Consider the following 19,238-nt stretch of genomic DNA (forward strand, 5'->3'; position numbering starts at 1 on the left):
CTTTTTTTCCTCTGACTGTTTTGCGTTTTTTTTTGTAACATGGGACTTTAGATTTTTTTTATCATTTTTTTTCTGATGATTTTTCGAAAGTACACGAAAGAAGTTTCTGAGGTTTATATTAAAAGTCAAGTTACATGGGACTCTTTTTGCATTTATGGGCAGTAGCTCGGGTTTTCAAACCAGAACCCGGCCCGTCCTCGTTTCGTTCGGGCTCGCAAATTTTTGAGATTGTCGGGTGCGGGTTTGAAAAAACATGAAACCCGAACATTTTTAATAGGCAGTGATAATTTAGGAATTTTGTGTCAATGACTAATTTGCAAAAAAAAAAGAGATTTTTCTATATTATCTACGCGGTCATCTAAATATGCCTAGTTTAAGATTTGAGATTTTTAACTCTCTACACTCTCACTGTCACATTAACTACAAATCATAAGTTTTTGCGAGACAGGTAGCGAAATCTATGAGTGCAAATATAAAACGATTGGTAGAAAAGAAGAATGCATTCATAAAGACAATCGCCATTATGCTTGTTTACTTTCGAACGAATTTGAAAATGTCATTTTCGAATATGTTAAATAAAGTGGTGGTGTTCGAACTAATTTGAACAAATGCGCTCTCCGATACTTTTGTACAAATGCAAATGCTATGCAAATCTCCGATACTTTTCTACGAATCTGATACGGCTTTCACGGCGAATGGAAGCGAATCTTTTTTGTTGAACCTAACATATACATTTCTATTTCAAGCAGTAAATGTGGAGTTGACAATTGAAAAATGTACTATCTGTGGAAATAGTTAATTGGAAATTTACGAAAAATATAGTCCAGTAGGTGGAACTTGAACCGACAACTTCGTATTAAAAGTTAAAAGAAAAATTTAAAATTAATTCCTATCTAAAAAAGCTCATTTAAAAAAAATCTGATTTTTTTATGAAAACTACATGAAATAAATTCGAGAATTCTATAAGGTACTATGAGATAAATCGGTGTGGAATTGATCACCCTTGAAACGCATGCATTCTATTGGAAATGTGCTTTTTGACGTAGGACTACGTCTAACCGCACTATATCGAGATACATTCTGAGGAAACTAAAAAACCAAGATGTAACGTCGGAATGAAAGATTTTAAATGGTAATACTGATGTAACCACATGATGGATCACAATAATCAATATGTCGTTGGATTGATAAAACGATGGACAATTTTGTGATTCTTCATATATCATTGTTACTTAATTTTTAAACAGTGAAAATTGATGAAAAGTTTCAAGGTCGTATTTTTACGAACAATGTACCAATCACATGCGAGCACTCCTGGCACAGACTTCATGAGTGGACACCAACTGCCTGCTATGACTACCTCTATTCAGTGGCAAAAAAAAATTGACAGAATCTCCCCGTCCCAATAGGTCAACTAACATTTGCTTATATGAACCTAGACTATTTTGATGTCTTGAAAGTAAAGCTTTTTCGGAAAGTTACAAAGTAACAACCTCCTTTATCAGACAATCAAACGATCTGTTGTGAGAATGTTATTAAAACTGATGTCTTGAAAGAAAACATACTGACACAGGCAACAGTACTGCCCCGGCTATGTATGAGAAGACGGTCGCTCGTCGTCAGTGCAGTAGCACTCGATTGCCATTTGTGTGCAGTCAAGCCAAGTGGAAACAATGTAGCTGCTGTCGACGTACTGTGGTGCGTGTTCGCTCACTACACTGTGCGACCGGGGATAAAATAATTTTGTACGCAACAGTATATCACGATGTTGGATGTTGCATCCAATATGTGATTACAACTAAACAGATTTTGACCACCAATGCTTTGATCGAACGACGACGGTTGCCAAAGCATGTGATACAATAATTGGCATATCATTGTTCGTTGTACATTGTACGATGAACAGTAAATTAGTAAAAAGTTCAGTTGAAATCCACTTCTTCTAGTTCAGTTTCGACCAGTTCAGTTTCCAACCAATCACGAGCTCGCTTTATATAGCTGCAACAGATGTTTTTTCATCGTTTTAAAGTGCTTATTGTATTACTATCCCTGAACAGATTTCAAACGCCGATGTCTTAATCGACAGGTAGAATATTGCGAAAGATTGTTATATAATGAGTAAAATATCTCTTCAACAAAAGTTGTGTTAACATTCTACTAATCAGAAGTTTGCTACCCCGTTGCTCGTTTCCTTTTGGTTGTCGTGACGAGTAGATGGCATTTGAACTGCAACCGTAGTGATTTTCATATCCATGTTTAGTGATAAAAACTTCTTTCAAATTCTTAAAATTAGAAGTTGCATTGGGTTGTTGTCTTTTCGAATTCTACACTCTGTTTTTCTCAGATTTATTTAAATGATCAACTATAGGCTATTTAAAAGACAATAGAAAACCAATATGCTTCGTAAAGATTTTTAAACAGATATTTCAGATAGCTCGTTTAAGCTGTACTGATGGTTATATTTTTCCAGTTAAATAAGTTTAATTCAATATGACAATCCTAGTTGCATTACGCGGTTGTGGTATAGAGAAAACCCAAATTATATGCATCTTGACGTTAGGTTTTAAACATTCATATTCATATTTTTTAATTACAAAAATATTACATCAGCATCTGCAGGAAAATATTACTAAACATATAAACACAACCTGTCGCACAACACAACATAAAAACACAACCGTGTAAAAATACTAAACATATGAACACAACCTGTCATTGCCAGACTTGTAATTTGCAAACATCAGTTGGAGAGGTTAATGTTGTTTATCAAACCGAGCTAGGTTTATTAACTTATTGTTTATTGACTTTTAAATATGGCATTTTGTTGTTTGTTTTTTCGTTGGTATCTTAAAATTGATTGATTTTTTTCTGGTTCTGCTTAATGAATAAATGTTTCAATTGGCCTAAAATGAAAAAAAATGACTGTTACATGTTACATCCTCATAAATTACAATGTCAATTTCAAAATTTTTGTGAATATAGATTTTCCACTAAAAACTGCAACTCTTTATCGTCACTCTTCCAACGAACTTGTAAATACAGGATTTTTTTAAGTGACTTCTTTGCTAAGCAGTTGTAAGAAACTGACAATGATACTGCTTTGAAATCGGTGAGTGAGCTATCTTTCACAAGCGCAATTGAAGATGAAAGGAAGTTTGCTTTCTACTGAATCGTTCTTAATTAAGACCTATATAAAAAATTGCCTTTTCGCGTGTTAAAGAAATTTGACTGCATTAGGATGAAAGGTATTCATCAATGTTTAAAACAGTATTTTTTTCTTCTTAAATAGATGTCTGCAAATAAATAATCTAAATTATTTTTAAAAATAAACGCTTTTCTTTCTATGACTTTCTGGTGACATATGACCTCAACAATATGTGGCCACCAATGAACTAGTTTTAGGATTGTAAGTTGTTAGAGGTGTCGTTTGATGGATTTAGGCTCAATAATCTGGAAGTATCCGGAACGCAACGTCCGCATGAAGCCCTCAACGACTTAGACACTTGATATGACCCTTCCGAGTAATTAGAAGTATAGCACGGTATTAAGTACTGCTTTGATCTTGTCTATTTTGGTTTCGGTTCGGCAACATAATGGACAAAATGCCTTTCTCTTGGTGGTTGTTGAGTTTGAATTGTTTAAAAGCAAAACAAGAAAACTATAAATTATGATTAAACATAACCGTTCGTTTTTGGCTCATGTGTGCCAAAGTCAAACCGTGTCGAAAGTGAAACGAGGTCAAATCGAACAAAGTCTGAATTCTTTAAATAAAATATAAAACTATCGTAGTCCTACGTCAAACATGCGGTCGTGTCTTGGATACCACCCTCGTACTATTTTCTATATGTTCATGATAAATGGAGATCTCTGGACTAAAAAATATCAATCACAGCTAGTTTGGAAACGACAATAATGAAATTTCAGGTTAAAATTTGTTCATTTTGGTTCACGAGCTGCTTTTTGATAAATTTGCTCTCATTTGAGCGTCGTTCGACCGATTTCAATTCGGTTTGTTGCAAAAGCTCAAAAATTAGCTTTGAAATTAAAACTATTGTAGTTTTCTGTGAATTCATCAGTATACCTTTAATGGTATGGAATAAACATTGTTGAAAATGGCATTTTTTAAGCTTTCATAAAACTTTCCTCACTTCTCCAAATTTAACGTAATTAACCCTTAATTAAGATTACTTTACGTAAATTCAATACTTTTTTTTCTCATTTGGAAACTTGTTTGATCAAATTTGATTGAGTTTTGACTGAGTTAGAAAAAAAGGCACCGGGCATGCGAGGGTTAATTTTGACAGGTATGTGAATTATGCAAAAGTTGCATTTAAGGACACGTAAACATTGCCAAGTGTTGTGAGATAAGCATGAATTGTTTTTGTTTTGAATAGTGTTTTTTATCACGAATTTACAGGGCTGCGGGGCTAGCGCGACGACCCTACTGACACTCACAGTCTCTCCCGAGCTAAGACCCCAGCTTTCGATGACTGACTTGTTAGGCCAGCAACGTACCTCGAGACCAGCTGGGAGGCTGGGGGCTGGGGATATGTCTGCATTGATACTATTTATGCATTTCCTGTTATTTGAAGAGTGTTTTACATGCTAAAACATGAATTGAAAACGCGCTGGATTTCAAGCGATTTCTATTGCATACAAACAATTCCGGAGTGATTCGCGATTACGGCGCAACTAACAAAATGTAAACAAATGGTTTTATGACACTATTGGTTTCGAAAAGACTTACGAAATTCATGGCAAGAATCCTTTCTTTTGTATAAATCGATAAAATTATTTAAATCAAGCTTTTAGTGAAGGGCGATAAAGCAGTTTACCCAAAACAAAAGATACTTTGGAACTGGGCCCTTTACATTGTTTTGAAGCAACGGGCTTATTTGCGAAATATTTCGTAAACAGGCGACAGTAAAGGGCGGATCAACTTTTGTTTTCAAAATAAAGGCGTATTTAAAGAGGCGCAACTGAAGAAAACATAAAAACAAGGCGAAAGAAAGATGGGCGTATCTCGTTGTCGGAATACTTTAAGGCGAAATAGAGGTGGGCGAATCTCGTCAGAATGCTTTAAGGCTCATTAGAAAGAGGTTAGAAGAAAAGCGCAGATTTAGGCCATAAATGCACAAATTTAATGTAGTATTGTTAGGAAACTATAAGCCAGGTTTATTTTACGTCGATTTTTGGTATTGATGTTAATGTTAGTCACTTCCTTTGAAATTACGATTTAAAAATGTACTTGCAAATTTTCAAACTGATATTACCCAATGTTTATCTTTTGTTAGTTGCGCTCTTATCGCAAATCACTCCGGAATTGATTCAAGCAGATACAAACAACAAACTGTGACGAAAACATGTATATCTTGAAACGATATTTTCGTACACCAGTCCTATGTAAAAAAGCAGCTTGATAGGTCGTTTGCACTTTCATTTTCTGGTAAAGCGCAGATTCTTCGGGCACTTTTTATGTGTTCGAAAATGTCTACTTTTGAGTTGCCAAAGATTTATTGCAGTGAAGGAAATGATTCTGACTAAGAGTTCATCAGCTTCGGTGAACCTGTTTCGGAACAGTTTCCGCCATATTGGCAATTGAAGGATACTGAACCGAAGCAACAGCAAGAAACAGATTCCGAATTGGTTCGACGGGGGGGCTTTGGCTATAAATGGACTCCGTAACCGGATGTGAAAATGAAATGCGGTACTTTGGTTTATACTGGAATCGGAAAAGTGCACTGTAGACTGTAATTCTTTCAGTTATTTTTAATAAACAAGAAGCTACAAAACTTACGATGAATTTAGAAACAACTTTTATTATTGTTTCGCGATTAATGGGTTATCTTTTAACACAGTTATTTCAAATATTGCTGAATTGATTTAATAGATACTTCATACTTTAAACAAATCATTTCTAGAAATGACAACTTGATGGTTGAAAATATTTAAACACTATACCATTTTCAGTACAATCTGTTTGGAAACGCGTGCAAAATTTCATTTGTATCGAACAAGATCATTTCACCTTTCGGATATTTTTCTCATATGATGTGCTGGGTGAGATCACTTTTATGTACTAACATCCATCCCAAATTTCATACTTTACATGATCTCATGCACGATTCAGAGTCAACGGAAAACGTCGTTCATAGAAGTTCTCCTCAAGGTCACGTAACGTACGATACTGTTGCGAGTGAACCAATAGATAGGGAACCGGAATGGCGTTTAATACATTTCTTTCGTGAATGAAACACAAGCGGGTCAGATGATTAAAATGGGTTTTATTTGGGCTAATGTGCTTCATAAATAAAGGAAATTTTAGGTTCACTTTCTGAGATATCTGAAAAGTTTCCAACTGAGATTAGTACCGTGTTGTTAAAATTAAAATTTATATGCATTCACAGTCTGATAAAACGAGAATAATAAACAAATATCGAGAATTATAATTTCAAAGATAACAAATAACCAGAATATCATTAAAACAAAATAAAAACATAAAAGATGCCTTGCAAACACAGCACTGCGTGACTGACTAAACGGAAATAAAGATAACTAACATCTGTACACAATTAACTCACTTCTATACACAACATACTGAATCTACTACGATACGTCACTCTCGTCTATAACAACATTCTGCGCTTCATGAAATAAGCCTATCATCATATTTGCGTTTCATTTCTGCAATATTTATCCTACACTTCTACAGCTGTTTCTGTCTGTACTACTGGGTTTCGAAATTACTTTCACACTCCTCTAAGTATGCGGTATTTATGTATAAATCGATTACATACTGAATGGATGATCTAATAGAATTGAACGTTTTTGAGTTAACTTATTATTCACTTCCGAACGAGCGGTCATTTTATGTTATTCCATTCCGCTTTCCTCGGGTTGACAAAGCATGCTGTTCCCAACGATAACAATATACATCAGAGTATCGGAATGTTTCAAATTGAGAATGAAAGACCTTAAAAAAGAGTTTATTTTTCCTTGATAGTTGAACCGACTTAGTTACAGATAAACACCATCACGTAGCCCTATACTAAATGTTTGCTATAAAGCAGTTGAGGGAAATGAAATTCGATGCCATATTTGTTGTGATGACGATGTTTGTGATAAGCGTTTTCGCGTGGAAGTGGATTTTTTTTTCAATTGATTTGTTTGTGCTGTTTTTTAAAAGTTACAAACTGTTTTCTATCTTGCGCTCCTTGATAAAGGTTCTAGGGTTGTAGTAATGTTGGTTAGAATGAGCGAGTGGCTTGTAGAAGGGCTTTCCTAGTTTTCTAGTTTAGTGCAATATTAATCTTGTGTGGCATCCGTTAAGAGTTATAACTGATTCTTACTTTCGTTTTTTTTTCTCAGTTAGGCCAATAAATTGAGATTGCTGTTAAAGTATTTTGTTGTTGGTTAAAGTACTTCCACCCGTGGATACAAAGTGTATAAATATTTGTTACCAGTTTACTATCCTACAGATCAAAGATTAACCTTTCCTTCATTGCTTCTCTAGCGAATAGTGGCGGGATTTTTTCCATAAGCTTTTGAAGAAACCCTTTTTTTTCTGCGTCGTAGGTGTCTGTTGTGAAGAATGATAATGCTGCTGCTGCTGTTGGTTGTGATGATTATGATGAGAATAGCTTCCGGAATCTGTTACTGCAATAGAACAAAATGGGAGCTTGTCATCGAATTGGAATTTTAAGTATGGTTAAAATCGATTAGTGTTCTACACTTGAAGGAGTCTTTTCGTTATTTTTGACAAAAACTTTATCTGTTAATTTTAAATAAATCAGTAATAGATGTTTCAATACCAAATTAATGTCGTGTTTTCCAGTTTTAAGTTAGTACTGTGAGAGAGCCACGAACGGCCGACATCAAATGTTCAAAGATACAAGTTTCGGGAATAGTTAAACCTGTCAAAACACTACTTCATATTTTCCGTTTTAATGCGAACAGAACTGAATTACTGGGCTCTAACTACCTTACCAAAACCCTAAAAATCGAAATAAATGAGCGTAGAAGTGAACCAGCTAGAAGCTGAAAGCCTCTCTTATTCAGACAAAAAATATTTTCGTTCTTGTTTCCGAAATATTCTAAATACAGTCATACCTCGATATAAGACAACCTCGATATAACGTAACATTTACCTCGATATCACGTAACTTTTTCAAATATTCTAAAATTGAAGCACAACAATACTTTTTAGGGTGTATAATTATCCGAATAAATGTTTTTAGTTAGTTCTGAAACCAATAAGTACTATAAAATGGGGTAAAATTGACATTTTTTTCAATGTTTTGTGATTGGTTATTTTTGTCTACGAAAATTGTCTTGAAGAAGGGGCATAAGACAGGTTTATATATATTGCTAGGTGGAAGGGAATACGTTTTTGCGCACCTTTGAGTAACCATCAAGAATTTTGCTTCAATGGAAAAAATTGTTTTCGTGCTTCGATATAACGCAACGAAAAAAAAAATTAAGTTGCGTTATATCGAGGTATGACTGTATTTAGATTATTTCGGAAATATTTTTTCCATGAAACAAAAAAATTGAAATAAAATTAAGAAATTAGATTTTAAACTTTGCATACGTGGCTAAGCAAACTGAGTATTTTTCACTGGATTTTGTAAACTCAAGACTAATTTCCTAAAAGGGCGTAGGTATGCATCTTAGCATAGATTTTGTCCAGAGCATTGTAGCTCAGAAGCCATAAGTTGTAGGTACATAAAAATAGTCTGATGCTGAATTGTAAGGAACTAATAGTGCTTTACCAAAAAACTACACACAATGAAAAAAATCAACTTTTTTTGTAAAATAAAATTTAGTGTTTATTAAGCATTTTTTTTGTTCAAAAAATGGTTTTTTTTTATTGTGTATATTTTTTGTATATTTTGTGTATGTTTTAATTGGCATGGAAACACTCGTAAAGTAATTTGTACTTTGGATAATATTTTCACCAATATTAATGGTAAATTTTGGAGAGCTTCAAAAGTAGGATTTTCACTAGAGTTTTTGGCTAGATACATATAATACCTATTCTTCAACTGCGAAAAAACCCCACATATCATTTATCAGGCCCACTAAAGGGGGGATGTACAAAGATGATGATGTCATCTTACTTTCGATGACAATTCCTTTCATTTTCAGTGCGCTATCGTTGTTTCAATGCGACACTCGATTTGCGATATGTTAGGAAAAATAATCACGTCCTGATTTGCAAAAAGCGAAGGTTTGTGACGTGATAGTTATTGTTCTTTGTTTGCTCAACAGTCGCACTCGGAACGGAAGTGTACAAGTATATAACAAAATACGCGCCACGCGGTTTCAAGAATACTAAGCGGAAACAGTTCTATAGCAACCGATTGTGTCGACTGTTTCTTACATGGTCTTATATTGCACTAAAAGTGGCAGTAGTAATAATTAAATGAAATACGTTTTGATCAGAGGTCATAGCCACAATTTACTACAAGTAATGGACAGAGCTTGGTGTAAGAGTGATTAGGAATTCGTTCCGTGGGTTTCGGGTCACATGTGTTCAAACGCAGCGCGTGAAAATTCGAAATTTTTTTTATTCAGTTCCCAGTGAGTGAGCAGCTAACAGTCAACTTTTCAGATAAATAAGTGTGGATCAGTAATAAATCATACGATCAGTTGCACTTACATATATACAGATAGAAATTCCGCTGTACCAAACTTCATTACATAGTAAGAGCAGATTGTACAGAAAACATGATAGGTTGGGTGGCCAACAGCTATCTTATGCCAACCGATATAGAAAGAACTGTCGGTTCCCCTCTAGAAGAAATAGCCGCAGAAGTGCCTATTGATGATCGTGCCAATGATGATGTGAAAGGAATGCATAGCGTATTTTAGCAGATATCCGTTACACACTTTGCTGTGAAAAACGTTCCTATTTCGGCGCTATAACTCTTTTAAATATAGGTAGTGCCTGACGGCAAGTGGTAATTTGTGGTATTCGATGATGAATAAATATTGGTGCTGTTTAAGTGGGTAGGAAGATCTTGTGAGATTGAGCTATGGAAACCGCATTTATGATATTTATTTTTTCGAACTGCACGCCCAACTGCAATCGGTCTAACCAGCAGATAGACAACCAATACATGGGCATTCATAACAAACCTAAAATGCATAAGTACGTGACGCACATTCAACTGTGTTCAGAATAGGTTTGATTTGGCGGCTACTGGAACCTGTTCTGGAAGCATGGCCGAGTGAAAAAAAAACTTGTGAACATATTTCGTTCTTTAAAATTAAGTCTTACTTAAAAAAGATCCCAATTTCTACCTTTTTACTTAGTTACATTCATGCCTGCTATGTAGAGATCAGGTGAACAACGCACCTTCAATTTGGACATTGGGAGATAAAATCACGAACACATACGTACAGAGTTGTTTAATGACCCCGGCAGCTGTACGTACCATGACCATGACACTTGAACGAAGGAAAGGAAAAAGCAAGCTAGGAATTGAGCCGTTACAATGAGTGCTACCCAAATTTCTGTTTTAGCTTCATTTGTTGGCAGCGCCTATTTTATGACCCCAAAATGTTCCATTATTTATAATTTCGATTAGTTGCACTCCATGCGTTTTTTTTTCAGAATTAGATAAGCCGCGGTAGTTTCCGTTGTGCCCATCACGAATCAGTTAATTGCCAATGAAAACTGGGTGAAATCGTATTTGCTATGTGCTGCTGCCTGCTGATAGAGAATCCATAAATAGAATTAAAGAAACCCCATGCGAGGCCAGTTTTTGCTGTTGGTAACGAAAATGACTCCCTGGACCAGAAAGCAGAGAAAAGTGAAATGAAGACAAGAAAAAAAGGTCCCAATCGAACGCCAACGCATATCTCCGACGGTCGACTTTGGTAGATGGTGGAAGCATCGCACCAGTCAGTGGTGCAATATATCTATGCAGCAGCTGCAGCGTACCCGCAGTATAGTGTATAGTGTGGATGGCATTTATGTGAAGCGCAACGATTGACGGGATGGGTGCGACTGGAGCGCCGGGGCAAGGGCATTCGCATCTAGCGGTAACGTGGTACCTCCTACATTATATGCTACAGTGAGTCACATGGTTTTCTAACGATTTCTACCGCTGCGATGTCTGGACTGTTCTCCGGGTGACGATATTTTGAGATTTCATTCGCTTGGCAGTTTGACAGTTTATCCTCGTGTTTCGTAGATGGCGAGCAACTAGTGCACTTTCGAAAGATGTTATGTGAATTTGGAGATAGTAATGAACTTTATTTTCCAATGTGTTTTTTTATCATAATTGCTTAGATTATTATTGAATTCTGCTTTCTTTGTAGATTTTTTGCCGAATCGGATAACTTGTAGCTTACATACATAAGGATGGTTGCTACAAAGATAAAATAGTTAGATACTTGATTTCATCGAAAATTTGGGTCATTCTAATTTTTGATATTTTTTCAATGGGCGCTTCATCAAATGTAGCAACTTTTTAGAAGAAAGTTTTACTCTAAAACATTATTATCAAGCTCTAGATCAGAATTTACCCTCACATTAGGTTTCTGGCTGGACCATTGTATAATTGTACCATTGTATAATTGTCGTGAACTTTTTTATACTATCTTTAGTGAATAATTTAGTCAGGGTGGCCACTCAATCGGGAAAACGGGAAATGCGGAAAAAGGCGGGAATTAAATTACATCGGGAAAAATGCGGGAAAAAGTCGGGAATTTTTTTATTTGATTGGGATTTTGTTACCAAGATTTTTTCAAAATATTGTGTATGATGCAATTACAGATGATGGAGAAGTTCGAAGTGCAGGACAGCAAGTTGGTCCCTTAAAAGTCACATTTTTCTTTAGCAGTCAATTTTTTGACCAAAAAGTCATTAAACTTACTTATTTTGACCCGCTGACTACTTTTAGCAGTCCTGCTTTTCAAATGAAATAAATGTTGCCACCAAATGTCTTAGAATAGCATTAAATGTCGAAATCTGGTGTTATCCAAAAAAATTGAATGGAGTCTGTGGGACTTCTCAAGATAGTAAAGCGAATTGAAACCGGGGTCGAAATTCGGTCCGGAGTCTGGTAATGAAAGTTGCCAGTTTGTCGAGAAAACGTTTTTAGTAAGAGAATTATTCATTAATTCTCATATGTACAATAGAAACTGTTTCAATTTCTAAGAGCAATGCAAAATAAGTTTCACTGTACAGTCTTACTAACATGATAACTGGTAATAATAGGTTAATAGTTTTTTGAATGAACGAATTGAGGATAAAATAAGTGGCACACAGTTCTGATTCTCCAGTTTTTTAAATAGATTTTTATTTCAGCTAGTCTTTTAGAAGAAATATTTGGCGAACTCTAGCGAAACTAGCTACCATTTCTGTTTAGAAACTCCATGCTGTAAAAATTTGGGTTTGGGACGAACTTGCTATGCGGAGCAGTTAATTGAAAAAAACATTTAAAACTTGCCACAAAATAAAGCAAACATTATTTTGAAATTTTTTGAAAAACTTATTTTTGTACATATTTCAAACTCGTGTTTTTTCTGTAAATTATACAATTTAATTGTCAAAAAACTATTTTTGATGTAAATACTCTTAGAAAACAATATTATCGTTTTCGAGATTTTTCATGAAAACATTTTATTTATTTTATTTGTTTCTTCCTACGACTTTTTACATGCTTTTTGTATTGTAACTTGCCCTTAAGTACGATGCTGGCCTAACTAGTCAGTCGTCGTAGGTTCGTGTCTCGGCTCGAGTGTCTGCAGGATCGTAGCGCTAGCCCTGCAATTGCCCTGTGCACCGCTGCTAAATCTGTGGCCAATAAACAAAAATACTTTAAATATTTCAAAAGCCAAAATAATTAGCTTGATTGGTGTGATGTTTCCGGCAAAGCTTTAGATAGTAGTTCTATTGTAAAAAAATATTGAATATCTCAAAAAGCTTTAAATTCTAAGTTGCCAAATGTTACAACGTTGATTATTTGAACACGGAAGAAGTTAAAATTTCTGAGTTTTTTTTTCGAAACCAGAACGATTTGTTTGATTGGTGCGATGTTTTCGGCGAAGTTGTTGGCAGTAGTTGAGTATTGAAAATATTTTAAATTAAACATTTCAAAGAGTTGATTTTAGAAAAATATTTTATTGATGATCATGGAGAAACAAAAACTGAAAATTCTTCAGAAAAAATCCAAATAAGGATTTGGGAAAATTTCGGGAAACATTTTAGAAGTTAAAAATAAATTTGTTTCCTTTTCAACGGTTTCTGCAAGACAGTTCGTGCAGCCTTTTAATTTGAAAAATAATAATTCAAGATCATTTTTCTGATTTCCAGGTCATTTTTTAAGTTTCGAAATCACTTATTTTGGAATGTTGGCCCTAATATCATTTTTTTATCAGCTGGGCCATTTTAAGCGCTGGATGCAAACAAGTTGAAGATGTTGGCAGATTTCTAGAGAGATGCAACTTTGATGAACTAGCAAATCAAAATACTGAAAAAGTTGTGAATGCACTTCTGAAGTTTTCAGAATCTATGTAATGCGTGATAAACGAAATACAGTTAAACCGCAGTATTTTTTAAAATAATATCTTTAATTTGAGAAAAAAAAACGCAAATCCATGTCACAAGTTTTGTTCCCTAAATAATCAATTCAATCAAAATATTCATTACTCTTAGGTTAAGTAGTTTCATGTTCACCCTTAACTTCCCACGACTTTTCCCGATGATTTGAACAACGAAAAAAAAAAGTTTGTACGAAAAGTGCTGTTTGGTTTGATGTTGTTTCCCTCATAGGTTGTTATGCGTTGAATAAAAGGGTGCTTATATCATATTTTTTAGGAGACAGATAGACAAACATAATGAATATAATAAACAAAATAGCTAACACGATTATTGACTGCTTAATGGAAGATTTGCAAATTTGAGAAAACCGCAAAAATTGTATTTAACCTGTCTACCATAAGAAGGCGAAGGTTGCATTTTATGTAACTAATCAACTGTTTGTGTAGAATGTCCCGTGCAAATTCCGTAGAAATGATATGAGCTATTACTTCCGATTTAGGGTCCAAAAATTGACGTTCAGTCGTCGATAGAACATAACCTAGTTACCGTTTCTGACAATCTGGAATTTCTTGCAATCATGCGGGAAAAAGTCGGGAAAAATGCGGGAACTCGAAAATGTAAAATGAGTGGCCACCCTGTTTAGTGCATAAGAAGTCTTAAAGAATGACAATAAGTTTTAGTTCGGAGCTCCGCCGCTAGTGGCGATGCAAAATCTAACTTTTTAGTCTTATACTTTAGAGATATCGTGTCTTTGGCGAAGTTGTAGATAATGTTCTCACGAAAAAATTTGCCGAAGACGCTTCTCAACTAACTTTTCTCTTTTTCTGAGGTATACCGTTCATATCAAACTAGTCCTTAAAAACCGATTGTTTTGAAAACATGAAAAATTGTAGCAACAACGTATTAGTTTATTGTTGAAACACACACCTTTGTAGAAGACACAAAAAATAGCTTCTATAGAGGCTAACTTGTTGCAAAAAACGAGCTCAAAATTTGTGAACTCTTTTCATTTATTCTCCAAATATTGATTTTATTGACATACTATGAGCAGTTCCATAAAAAATGTCCCAGTTTTAATATTTTTGTTAATTGTCATTTTTTATTTGGCTGAAACCTTGCATAGACGTTTCTTTGGGCAAAAGATGCCATTTTTTGCTATTGGTTTAATTTTATGGAACACGTCTTATTGAAGCTATTGAAAATGCTATTTTGGGAAGGTATTGATGATTACAAATATTTTCAGGGCCAAAACGGCTTGTTTGATCGGTGTGACGTAGCCTGCTAAGTTGTAGAAAATAATTTTGTCTCTCCGAAAAAATATATACTATTAATAAAATTAAAAATTAATTATCTGATAAAGCTCATTTTTTAAAAATCTTTTTTTTTCAATAAAAACTACGAAAGATTACCTAAACAATGTTTAATTAAAAAAAATAATTCAAAAATCAACTTTTTTTTCTTGATTTCTACATGATCGGGCCGGTTTCATTGTCTAGGTAATCTTTAGTAGTTTTTATAAAAAAAATAGATTTTTAAAAAATGAGCTTTTTTAGATAATTATTTTTAATTTTTCTTATAACTTAAAAAACAGTTTTTCTGGAGTGTATGATATTTTTGGAAAAACAACATTGTTATCTACTACTTTACCGAAGACATCATACTGATTAAACGGCTCTAAATATATTTGTAATCATCATTACCTTCCCAAAATAACATTTTTAAATAGCTTCCCAAAAATGAGTCGTGTTCCAGAAAATTAAACCAATAGCACAAAATGGCATCTTTTGCCCATACAAACATATATACAACAAAGTTTCAGCCAAATCAAAAATGGTCGATTATTTTGGTTGCCCGTTTTTTGTGAAATTGCTTTGGCTGCAGAAGAAGCTTAGAAAAGCCTCAAAGAATGCCAGTATGTTTTAGTTCGGAGCTCCGCTGTTAGTGACGCTGTACAATCTAACTTTTCAGCAAATTTGTAAATAAAGTTGTCGTTAAAAACTTGCTTAAGAGACTTTTCTTCCAATTCTTCTTGTTTTGAAGATACAGGCCATGTTCGATTTTGACAACAATTTTTTTCTTTTTGTTTAATTGTCAGTTGATTTGACTGAAACTTTGTACTGATGTTCTTACGGGCTAAAGGTGTCATTTTGTGCTATTAGTATTTTTTTGAGAAAGGTTCATGTAAAAATGGTATTGAACATTTTTTTAAAGCCTGAACGCTTTGTTCGACTGGTATGATGTCTTCGGCAAAGTTGTGAACGATAATTTTATCCTTTCTGGAAAAATATACACCATAAGGAAAAAAATTAAGAGAAAACCACTTATATATTGCTATGAATTAAATATATTAAAATTCTCAGTTTTTAAAAACCTGAATTTTTCAGCAAAATCACACATTTAACCCATAATAAGTTGAATATTCTTATTTGTTGAATCCTAGAGATACGAAGAATAAAAATTTTCAGGAAAAAAGTACAAAATGTCATTTTTAACACACAGAAATAAAGTTGTAAAGTTTCAGCCAGATCAACAATGTTCGCCCTTTGTTAAATTGTTTAATAGCTACACTTTGTTATCAGCAATTTCCAGCGAAATCGTCCTTGAAATGTCTGAAACAAACATTTATGATTCTGGCGAAACACTGCATATGTTTTCGATTAGAGGACACATGATTTTTCCACAGATATTTAGACCATTCTGACTCAAGGTCTATTTTTAAAAACGACGTATATGTTTCAATAGCTGGAGCCTTTGAAAAAAAAATGTAACTCAAGCGCCTTGATCATTTCTAAAATATTGTCTTTGGAGTTGTAGAAAACTGATTTCTTGTTTTTTTTTTGTGTAACATATGCTTTTTTAATACAAAAGTATTTTTTTTCAAATTTCTACAACTTTCTACATTTGTACAACTTGCCCATAGCCAACATTACACCTATGTTCTAAAAAGGAAACATGATCTAAATGTCTGTGGAAAAAGCATGTGTAGAAAACAACAATCGAATTGTCGAAAGTAGTTACAATGTTCGATTGGAATCAAGCAAGCTCATGTTTTTGTATTCACCTATTTCGCGTGGAAATGTACTTATAGATTTGGGTATGTTTAAAAATATTGTAAAATGTCCCCAACTTTTGAAATTTCTTATAGTCACTTTACTGGAAAAACATGGGAACTCGTTTTCAAAAAGTAATACACTGGATTCTTTTTTTGCGCGATTGATACGTCCGCGCAAAACAAAAAAATTGTGTAATTTTGAACAAATTGTGTGAAAAAAGATCGCGTCGTTTTAAAAAAATCTTTCGCTACGTGGTATATGTATTAATGTGTGTGTATGTGTATGTGTGTATGTGAAGGTGTGTACATAGGTGTGTGTGCGTGTGTGTACGCGTGTGTGTATGTGTGTGAGTGTGTGTGTTATGTCTTGGTTCATATAGAAATGTTTCCCATGTCACGAATCGTATAATTTCGAGAAAATCGCGTAAAAAACCGTGTAAAATAAAATCACGTAAGAAAAGAATTCAGTAACTAAACAAATAGTGCCAATAGCTGTTACTATGGCAACTATAACCTCGAAAATTATGGTTTAAAATACATGGTAGCAGTAAAAGTTGTCACAACTTTTTATTCTCAACAAACGGCACAAAACAGTTTCTGTTATGGTGATTACATTTTATCAGCTTTATTTGACCTTATGAATTGGGTGAACAGGTATAAAACACCAACCCACAGACAAACAGACGTACCACTCCGTACAAAATTCTAAGAAAAATAGGACTCCACTGAGTTGTGCGACACATACTGGACATATTCCGCAAAAAATAAATTCTCAGCCTTTCTGTTGTTTTGGCAGCACGGCGTGCGACAACTGTCAACTGGGTTCAAAGAGAAAAGGCACATCAGCGCCACCATCGCTGCGACGCAAAACCGAAACTCATTTGAATTGATCATTATTTTGATCCACGAAAATAAATTCCGTGGTACGTCTGTTTGCCTGTGACCAACCCCCCGACAATGTCAATATTGTAGTTATATTTATCACAAACAGCGAATATTTTATGCAGTTTGATACACTATTTAGTTGGTAATGCACTACTTTTACTTTATTTTGTAATAACTGTTACATAAAAACGCCATAATTTCTTTGAATAAATGAATCAATCGTTAGCTTTCGAATTTACCTGGACGAAACGCCCAAGATGCAGTATAATTTATTTTTCAAATACAGTTTATCCTCTAAATGGTCTGCCAGCATACTTTATTGATATACAGTCAATTTTTTTCACGCGGGGGATACATACCTCATAAAAAAACCGCATTGATTCAAAAATTTGCTCAAAAACTGCGTAAATTAAAAAATCTGCGTAAAGTAAACCACCAAGAAAGGCTTCAGAAAAAAACCGAGACGCTCTACGACCAGTATTTAAAATTGTCTTCTTTGACGGTCATTCCGGATCTTCCGGAGGGCGGAAACCCTTGACTAAGTCTTTTACACAATAAACACTTAGACGAGCTGACTGTATTCTCATCGTTGATGAAGTTTTCAAGAACTCTCTTACTAAATATTTGCTTTTTTATTTGTTTGTTTATAATAAATTCTTCCGGATACGATCAAGTTGAAAATTAATTCATTAACGATCAGAACACAGCATCCAACAGTCGGCAAAGGTCCTTTGCATGGCACGTGGTTGCTATTGAGTTAAGGGTGGTGCAGCAAATCCAAACGGAAGAAAGCAGACGAATGGAATGACTGGGTTGGGTATACATAGCGGAAATATCAATATGGTGTGTGCAGCAAACTTGTCTGCTGTGCACTGCAAAACAGTTCAATGCCAGTTTGCCGGCCGGCTGCTGGTGCCTGAGCCGGCTTCTGACGCCGGTCTCGGGCGATGTACACCCAGTACACAGGTCTAGTATGATAAGACATGCAAGGCTTTTCACCCAACAGGATCTTGCCACCTCTGCATGTCAGTATGCAGTTCAACCGACAGGACATTGTATTTTAGATAGAAATATAAGCGTATACAAGACAGGAAAGCTCTCTTGTTATATAAGGACTTGGTCCGAGTTATTGAATATATAGGGGATGAAATCGCGACGGCGTTGGCGCAACACATGAGTAAAAAAGCTACAGTGTGCTGGTTCAACAACAGGATAACGGGGATGATGAGAATAAAAAAAAACATCCGTTGTGCTGCATGTGACGAAATAACATGTAATGATTGGTATAGTGGATGCTATTGACTTTTCGACTGGGCGAGCTTTAGTATTCTATTACCTGGTGTTTTTCCCTTGATTTCTAGGTGATCGTCTTCATCTAATGGTTTACATAGAGGAAACTGTAAGCCGGTGTTGTCAAGGGTATCAATGCTGACCTCACTGTGAACCCGAATTCACGACCAATCACACTTTATGCATTAGAATTGCTTGCAATATTGTATGTTGTTTGTTGATATTCTGAATATAAAATAGATTTTTCGATCAAAGGAAAAAAATGATTTACCTACTTTTAAGTTTATGTTGTTTTCTATTCTTTCATATTGCAAAACAAAAACAAAAAAATTTAATGTCTAGAAGTGTTCATAAGAAAACGATCGTTACAAGCTTTTGGGGCTAGAAGTCGAAATCCGACCGGGTCGGAAAACCCATTTGGAAATCCGGATGGGACCGGTATGAAACGTTCCGGGC

At 34.7% G+C, this 19,238-nt stretch overlaps 1 protein-coding gene across 8 annotated transcripts in view; it reads right to left on the minus strand.

Annotated features, from left to right (window-relative positions):
- Window positions 1-6,264: 6,264 nt before the first annotated feature.
- The window catches only part of LOC129733237 (mucin-2), a 190,856-nt gene continuing 177,882 nt past the window's right edge, over window positions 6,265-19,238 (minus strand). For 5 of the 8 annotated variants that reach the window (XM_055694921.1, XM_055694917.1, XM_055694922.1 and 2 more), the window contains one exon: window positions 6,265-7,656. In XM_055694921.1, the coding sequence (XP_055550896.1) occupies window positions 7,499-7,656 (158 nt within the window). In that variant the 3' untranslated portion in view covers window positions 6,265-7,498. The remainder of the gene's footprint in view (window positions 7,657-19,238) is intronic. The other 3 variants (XM_055694923.1, XM_055694920.1, XM_055694918.1) reach the window with 1 other exon arrangement.

This window comes from Wyeomyia smithii, chromosome 3, assembly GCF_029784165.1.
Source record: "Wyeomyia smithii strain HCP4-BCI-WySm-NY-G18 chromosome 3, ASM2978416v1, whole genome shotgun sequence".
NCBI classification, from domain to species: Eukaryota; Metazoa; Arthropoda; class Insecta; order Diptera; family Culicidae; genus Wyeomyia; species Wyeomyia smithii.